The sequence below is a fragment of the Oryza glaberrima genome, chromosome 6, assembly GCF_000147395.1.
Source record: "Oryza glaberrima chromosome 6, OglaRS2, whole genome shotgun sequence".
Lineage (NCBI taxonomy): Eukaryota > Viridiplantae > Streptophyta > Magnoliopsida > Poales > Poaceae > Oryza > Oryza glaberrima.
The window spans coordinates 19,703,014-19,711,242 of NC_068331.1; the positions used below are offsets into that span (position 1 = coordinate 19,703,014).

The following is an 8,229-nucleotide window of genomic DNA, read 5'->3' on the forward strand; positions in this document are numbered from 1 at the left end:
GTTGCAAATATACTCCAGATAAAACAACGATGCAATCATAAAAAGAAAAGTTTCAAGAAACGAATATAACTTTTTTTGACAACAAACCAAATTTGATTTGTCAATAGTGGTCCACCATTTTCCCAGTGATAGTGTGTTTGAAAAAAAAAAGCAATAATTAAATGCATGTAAGGTAATATACAATATTTCGCATAAGATAGGTGGAATTCCCTTCCTCTTGCGAAGGTGCCGATGGAACTTCATCATGGTTGGATCATGCAAGATAGCACAGGATTTTTTTTTCACATTTGTTTTTGGTTTTTTTCGTGCTCCAACAGCTACTTTTGGGAGAGAGTCAACTATCAATGAAGTGAAAAGTATAATGAGATTGCTCCCGGAAGTTGAGGTTAGGCATATTGGAATATGGTGTAATAGGGTAGCTCATGACTTGCACAACTCATGACCCTAGGTACAATGCATTTGTGGATCACGGATACCCAACGTTGAATTCATGATGTTGTAAACCTTGAGTGTAAAATTCTAGCTAATTTAATATAATAGGGGTGAAAACAGAGAGGATTTGGACAACAGCAGTCATACCTAGGGTGAAAATAGGGTGAAAATGAATTGGATAATATCCGATCCGATCCGAATCTGCTTGAAATGAGAATATGGTAGGGGCTTATAGAAATCCAGTGATTGTGGTATCTCTAAAATTCGGCAGATGCGGATTATCCAAAATTCCCATTGGATTATCCAATGGCCCAATTCATCACATAACATAAACTCCTTAGTTGTAGGCTCTCACCGTCTCATCTCATGCTTGTGTAGCCACCACCACTCATAGAAACAACTAGGATGTACCCCCCGCGGTGCCGCGGATACTGTTATAAACATAAATGAGAAACAAACACGTAAATACAATAAAAAAGTATGTTGATAAAAGATGAACCGTATGGAGACAACCTAAACATCACCATGCAAGAGTAACAAAGTTATATGTGCTTGAATATTAGTGATAGCATATTAGTTTAATTAACAGTATAGCACATGACAAAAATATTTGCAGTTGATAGAAATTGCAAAAGCTGGACGCTATACAGCACCAACCCATGATAGGCATAAGAACATTGACATCATGCCAAGTGAGCGCGTGATGTTGGAGCGTATACAACATAATCATATATTCTGACTAGTGCATTGCGCAGAAAAGTTTGCAAAATAGCAAACATATAAAAAGCTATAGCATGGTAACAAAACAAATGATAGTAAATGACAGCAGTTTTGCGCGTTTGGTTGTCATTCAACCCATACGGAAAGCACCAAACCATAAGGACAACCTGAGAAACCTGTAAGCATATGAAAAAAAAAGGGAAGCAGGTAGAATATTGTCATGATAACAAATAATCAAAGCATGATGTATCATGTTAAGTTTAAAAAGTAAGCAATATGATTAAATTGAGTTCACAAATCTGGGCAGAGTAAAACAACATATAATGTTTCGAAGTGTACCACACTGAGCTCAGTATACATATAGAACTGTCCATAATTCGTTTAGTTAATCACAAAGTTGAATGAGAATAAATAGCACATACTACACAACTGCTCAACTGCTTGATCTCGTCAAAAATCTTGTCGACAATATGCCGAATCAAGCATTCCTCAAAGATTCTATTGTTTTGTTCCTTCCAAATTCCTAAGACCAGCAAGACGAGGGACCTGAGCCCTTTGCTTTGCATCTTTCCTGACAAAGAGGTCTGGTGAAAGTTCGTAAGTCTAGTCCTCCATAGGAAGTGGGGGTTCAAACATTAACCAAGGATCAAAATATAAAATGAATTTAAACAAATCTCCACCTGTTGTCACCCCAGAACTCTCCAGGAATAAGGTCCTTCCCTATGGAGTTTCACTGAAATACCCTTGAGTTTTCCCTAAGACTCCTCCCTGAAAAATAGAAGAAATGTCAATGCTAGTCTTCCTATTGATGTGCTGGTACCCGGTACTTTTGTTTCTTCACTTTATGTAATAGCAATTGTCATATCCAGTATAGTATTAGATTGCCATTTATGTTTTTATTAGTTGAGGTACGCACACTTATGATTTTAATGAAAATTCATCGACTAAAACTACCAATGAACTCAACAGACCTCTGTGCTGCTCTTGTTTGCAATCCATCATATATCTTGCTTATAATTTCCATCAAAGTGACTTGGAAAATGTCACTTCTTCCCCTAAAATAACCTACATGCAAAAATATACAATTATAACAATAATGCTACAAATGTCCACTCATGCTAGATTTTATAATGCATTTCATCAAAGTAGACTGTATTTGGTTGTGATTGATGCACACTCCAAGGTGACAAGAGATGTTTTCCAACCCATCAAGCGAACAAAATGATAGTACTTATAGGGATATGATATATGTCACTTTTGATAAATAGTAAGGCATTTTTGCACCACAAAACACTAAAACCAGAATTCCAATACTACATTTGAACTCTATTCTCAGCATGTAGTGAAGAAAATGTACAACCCTAGGGAATGGATAGACAAGCACTTACCTTGCTAATGGCTACTGGTGGTTGTGTAAAATCTGCCCAGATCATAAGATATACAAAATTCGGGACGCTGGCCGTCTTGTTTCATTTTAGCAGCACACTATTCCCAAGCAGCACAAAAACCTGTACATATTCATGTTTTTCAGGAGTGTTTGAAACATTGGAGAATTGAAAAGCAAGCACACTCTTCCCAAGCAGCAGAAAAACCTGTACATATTCATGTTTTTCAACAGTGTTTGAACATTGGAGAATTGAAAAGCAGCATGGCAGAGTATGCATGTAAACATTAGGACCAATACTGAAGTTTCAAACAAAGGAATATCTTGTCCAGATTAGATACAAAAAGACTTCTATTGTGGCAGGAACATACTCTTTCTCCTTCAGCAGACATTGTCAAAGCTAACATTGATAATATGTCAGCCATTATCTCTGAAAACAGTAAGGAAGTACCATAAGCATTCATCACTGTGACAAAGAGAATCAGCCACTGCACGACTGGGAAATCAACAGACTACATACCTTCGAATCAGAAGATTCTGGCATGGTTTCGTGGTAAGACTTGAGTGTTCCATAGTGTGGCTGAAGGAGTTTCAGTGGCTTTGGTACAGACGTCATTGAGCTTGTGGCGGAACGAATCTCCTGCCATTTAGGAATATTGATATTTTAATGACAGAAGGTGAAGATCAAAGCAACAAATTTTGGTTTTTTACAAAAACTACAATAGCAGCAGTATTCCGTTACACTAAATTTAACTATGGTGGATCAAAGGAAAACCCTGTGAACCACTGCAAAGCAACAAAATTTGGTTTTACAAAAACAACAATAGCAACATAATTCCATTACACTTCACCAAGTAAATTTAACTACAGCGGATCAAAACTAAACCCTATGAGCCACTGCATTCACCATATTTGCATTGAGATCAGAAATCAAAACCTAGGAAAGTTAGCAGAAGATCACCAGACCTAAACAACCTACTGGTAATCAACAAACAATGAAACCCTAAAAATTTACCGGTTAAATTCAGCAAGCGAACAGTACATCATGCTCTCAAGCGCGAGCTTCTGCACGCCGGGATCAGCGCTCTTTAAGAGCCAAATCCTCGTCTGACTACCCACATAAAAAATCACCAAAGCAACACATCAGCATCAACACAATACCACAGAACGAATCCAACAAACGAAACCGAGGTTCCGAATCTCGATCTCCCTCCATCAGCCGTTGCGGGAGGGGCGCGAGGGGGACACTCACCAGATCATCATCCACGGGTGCCGCCGCCGCCGCCGCTTTCTGTGCGAGCTGGAGCTAGAGGCGGTGGTGTGGAGGAGGAGCAAAGAAGGGAAAGGGGATCGCCATTTTGCTTGCGGCCGGAGGCGACGGGTGTTTCGACTATATTTGCCCCCCTCCTCCAAGAATGGATCTGGGCCTTGATTTTAGCCTTGATTTTTTTTGGGGGGCAAACGGGAGCGATGAACACTATGGTGGAGGCGCGACGCTAGTCCGGCGGTGGACAGCAGCGGCACTGGTCCGGCGGTGGACGGCGGCGACAGCGGGGATTCAGGCGGAGTGAGGGGAGGGAGGATGCGCGCGGAGCAAGGAGGAGCGGAGCGAGGAGAAGCGAGGAGGCGGCGGGGATTCGTGTGACGGAGTCATCGCGTGGGGGCGAGAGTGCGGGCGGAAAGCGCGGTGGAAGGATGTGGTCGCCGATAGGAGGGTTGATGAGCGATGGACGGTTGAGATTGGATGAGATGGCGGATGGACGGTAGGGATTGATCCGAGTGATTTGGCCGGTAGGATTGCTAGGAGGCAACTCCTCCTTTTTATATTAGTATAGATATAGATATTTATTAAAAAAAGAACAGGGGAAAGTTATAATTCTAAATCCATACATTAGGCCTAGAATTTTCAAAATATGCCACTCAATTCGTGCCACCTTCAGGATTTGCCACTTAATTCGCAACACTTTCAGAACATGCCACCGAGCACGCGAATTGTTTCATTCTGCGACACTCCGTCTCTTCGAAGTTACGCCCGTCGCCCGTCCGTATCACGCCATCCATTGCGTCATGTTGCCGCCACTGGCGTGGGGGAGGTAGACCACTGGCGTGAGGGAAGGAGGAGCTTGGCCAGTGTTGGGGAGAAAGAGCTCGCCATTTCGGTGTGGAGAGGAAGAGCTCGCTAGCATGTGCGGGGGAGAAGCTTGGCAACATGGGGAGGAGGAGCTCCGCCGGCACGGGAGGAAGAGCTCGCCGCCATGGGAAGGAGGAGGTCCGCCAGCGCGAGAGGAAGAGCTCGCCGGCGTGGGAAAGAGCCATCGGCGTTGGGAGGAAGAGCTTGCACGAGGAGGAGCTCCGCCGGCACGGGAAGGAAGAGCTTGCCGGCATGTGCGGGGAAGAAGTTTGTCGGCATGGGAAAGAGTAGCTGACGGCGTGGGGAGGAAGAAGAGCTCGCCAAGCATGGGGAGGAAGAGCTCTTCGGCGTTGGGGAAGAGGAGCCGTTGGCGTGGGAAGGAAGAAGTACTCGCCGGTGTGGGGGAGGAACTTATCGGCGGCGCCCAGATGACTCAGTCAGACGTTGTGACACGGGCGGGTGACGGCGCTCCACTTCGGAGGGACGGAGTGGCATGGAATAAAATAATTCGCGTCCTTGGTGGCATGATATGAGAGTGTTACAAATTGAGTGACAAATCTTAAAGATGGTGCGAATTTAGTGACATATTCTGAAAATTCTCGCCTTGCTGGGCAGCTCTTTACGGCGCTGCGCAATAGCCTGTAACTAGTTCTTTCACTATAGCAACTAAGCAACTGTTGGCTATCAAACAGTGCATCGCATCATGCTGCCAAACAAACCTGCAAATCTAACCAGCATTGATCGACTCTGATTTGAGTTACAAATCTGACCAGCAAGTGAGGCTGCTGGGTGCCTAGGCAATGTATATGGGAGGGAATATATGACCGTGAGTTACATAGCCAAGCAAGGATGACCGTGAAATAGCAAAACAAAAAGGTGACGGTGAGTAAAGATCAATCGGCCGTTGATTTTTCAAGAAACGTACAGCCGTTGGATTAGATCAACAAACTGTTCTAACTTCTACCTGTACTGTACAACACATGGGGAGAGGGGAGACCCCATGCCTCTCTTGCCTGCCTTTTAATTGCTGGATTATGGTTCAATTGAAGGTTGGTGGTTGGTACTCTCTGCCACTTCTATAAATAATAAAACAAAAAAACACAGTTTTTTTTTTTAATCCTATGACAATATATGCCAAATCATCTAATCTATAAGGGCATGTACAATGGTATTTAATAGCGGGCTCTTTTCGTTGTCATGCAAGTAAATTTGGTTACGTGGAGGAAAGAGAGAAAAGAAATGAGAAACATCGTTGCTACGTATGACAACGGCTTAGAGTCGACTTTTAGCATTTATTAACGGAAAGTTTATTGTACGAGTGTATAGAAAAGGAAATAAGTATAATAAAAAAATATCTAGTACATTAATGGTTTATAAATCTTATTATCTATAAGAGAATAGTCTCTAGTGAGATTAATTAATAATGAGAGCTTGTATTAAACTCTAACTTTATACATACCCTAACAATCCACAAAAAGAACGGCGCGAAATTCGCATACTAGATCACCAAGCCATCGATCAAGCTGGCAGAGCAATAGCATTTAGGAATCCACAAGAACATATATTTATTTCAGCATCATCCATGGACGGACACACTGGAGACTGGAGAGAGATGGAGATCAGATCGAGCTCGTAGGCTCACGAATTCCAAGCATACAACTACTACAATCTTTCTTCACCACGACGGCCCGGATCTTGGCACCTCCAAAACCGACCTTACCCGCTGCTAAACTGCAACGCCATGTCTTCTTGGATCAGTTGGTGGCGGCGGCGTCGGCCTCGTCGGCGGCGGCGTCCTTCTTCTCCGGCTCCGGGGGCGCCGGGTTGAGCTGGAAGGCGGTGAAGGGGAGGGCGCGGCCGAGGCCGGCCGGGGTGCGGAAGACGAGCTTGGTGCCGGAGGGGCTGAGGACGATCTCGGAGATGGAGACCCAGATGAGGAGCTCCTTGCTCTTCACCCCGGCGACGCCGTGCATCCGCCCCTTCTCCACGAACGCCGTCACTTCGCCCGCGTACCACACCTGCTTGCCGATGGTGTCGAACGTGTGGGTGGCGCCGCCCGCCTGGGTCTGCCGGAGCCACACGAACCCGGCGGCGCGGTTGTAGCCCACCTCCTCCAGGGACGGCAGCGGGAGGAGCCCGTCGGGGAGGCCGAGCTCCACCAGCAGCTCGCGGGCCTTCCGCTCGCACAGCTCGTGCCCCGTGTGGACCTCCGCGCCCGAGCGGTGCTCCTCCACCAGCTGCGACGCCATCGCCGGAGTTGGGTTGTGTTGGGATTCTTGGCTTGCCGGAGTTGGGGAATTTGGGGAGGCGATGGAGAAGGTGATAGGGGAGCTCGCTTTTTATACGCGGTTTTGGGAGAGTTTTGGGGGATGGGATTATGGGAAGAGGAGATTCCGTGCAGCATTGGAGCTGGAATTGGAATTGGAATTGTTTGGGGGAATTAGGTGTTTTAGTTCTATCTGTGACAGCGAAAGCAAAGAGGAGAAGGGGGGAAATCTTCCATAAAAGGCATCTAAATTTGTGATATTTGCATTTAAAATCCATGGTCACCATGCCACTACAAATATGTCAAATTAGAAAAATGTCACTACTATTCGTGATATCGGGTATATGCCACAGCAATCTTTTAAAATTAGAACCATGCTACTCCATCGCGATTTATGTCGTCCATGTCACATTTTCTGACATCGGGGCCTTCATCTCCTTGTCGTCTTCGTCTGCAAGCAGCAAGCCTACGGCGGAGGCTGGCCAGCGAGCTCCGGGAAGGCTAGATGGTGGTCGTGGATGGCGACGACTCCACTCGGCGGTCGTGGACGGTCGAAGAGGGAGCCAATGGAGATGAGCGCAAGGAGATCCTCGACAGCCAAATCAATGCTGGAGAAGGAGGGCACAGTGATAGATGGGGGAGGGGCGAGACGGGAGGAGAGCTCCTCAGTGAGGGCAGCGGCGAGCAGGACGCACATCCGCTCGAGCTCATCGATGAGCGTGATGATGATAGGCTGGGATCTCTGCCCAGATCTGGTGAGGGAGAAGCCACCACCGAGCTACCGAGGTCCCGCCATCGCTCATCCGTCCTACCACTCGCTCGTCGCTTGTTAGTGCGGGAAGAGGCGGTGAGGGTGGTGGTTACTCGTGGAGCGCCAATGGGCTGGAGCATGGGGGCACGGTAGTGGCAGCGGGCGATGACGAGGAGCTGCTGTCCAGGCGCGACGACGACGAGGACCATGTCGTCAAGGTCGATGACCTCCGCTTATTTCTTCCGTGCCAGGGAGGAGGCCGAGCTGCACGCCGCCGCTAGAGGCCGCGGACGCAGAGCTCTCCTCGTTCTCTCCCGTGTGTCGGTGCTGCTGCTACTGGCCAGCGTTGACACCGGAGTTGAAGAAGCCGATGAGGTTGACAAAGCACACACCACAGACGAAGAGAATGTGGATCTAACGAGGATGACAGAAAAGTGTACGACGATGGCATGGTTACAATTTTACCAAATTTCAATGGCACCAAACCGATATCGTAAATAGTAATGATATTTTTTCTAATTTGACATATTTGTAGTGGTATGGAT

At 46.2% G+C, this 8,229-nt stretch overlaps 1 protein-coding gene and 1 long non-coding RNA gene across 4 annotated transcripts; both read right to left on the reverse strand.

Annotated features, from left to right (window-relative positions):
• Positions 1 to 1,399: 1,399 nt before the first annotated feature.
• On the reverse strand, positions 1,400 to 4,207 carry LOC127775498 (uncharacterized). Of its 3 annotated transcripts, none has more exons than XR_008017991.1 (8): positions 3,789 to 4,207; positions 3,552 to 3,643; positions 3,057 to 3,176; positions 2,908 to 2,966; positions 2,541 to 2,660; positions 2,124 to 2,217; positions 1,833 to 1,920; positions 1,400 to 1,736 (listed from the first exon to the last, which is right to left on the reverse strand). It is a non-coding gene; the product is annotated as an uncharacterized LOC127775498 (long non-coding RNA). The 3 variants fall into 3 exon arrangements; XR_008017992.1 differs by having other exon boundaries at positions 1,400 to 1,723; positions 3,552 to 3,647; XR_008017990.1 differs by having other exon boundaries at positions 3,552 to 3,647.
• Positions 4,208 to 6,207: 2,000 nt separating this feature from the next.
• Positions 6,208 to 7,063, reverse strand: LOC127775769 (uncharacterized). The gene has a single exon (XM_052302062.1). The coding sequence runs from the start codon at positions 6,914 to 6,916 to the stop codon at positions 6,422 to 6,424; it is 495 nt and encodes a 164-aa protein (XP_052158022.1). The 5' UTR covers positions 6,917 to 7,063; the 3' UTR covers positions 6,208 to 6,421.
• Between the last annotated feature and the right edge of the window lie 1,166 nt (positions 7,064 to 8,229).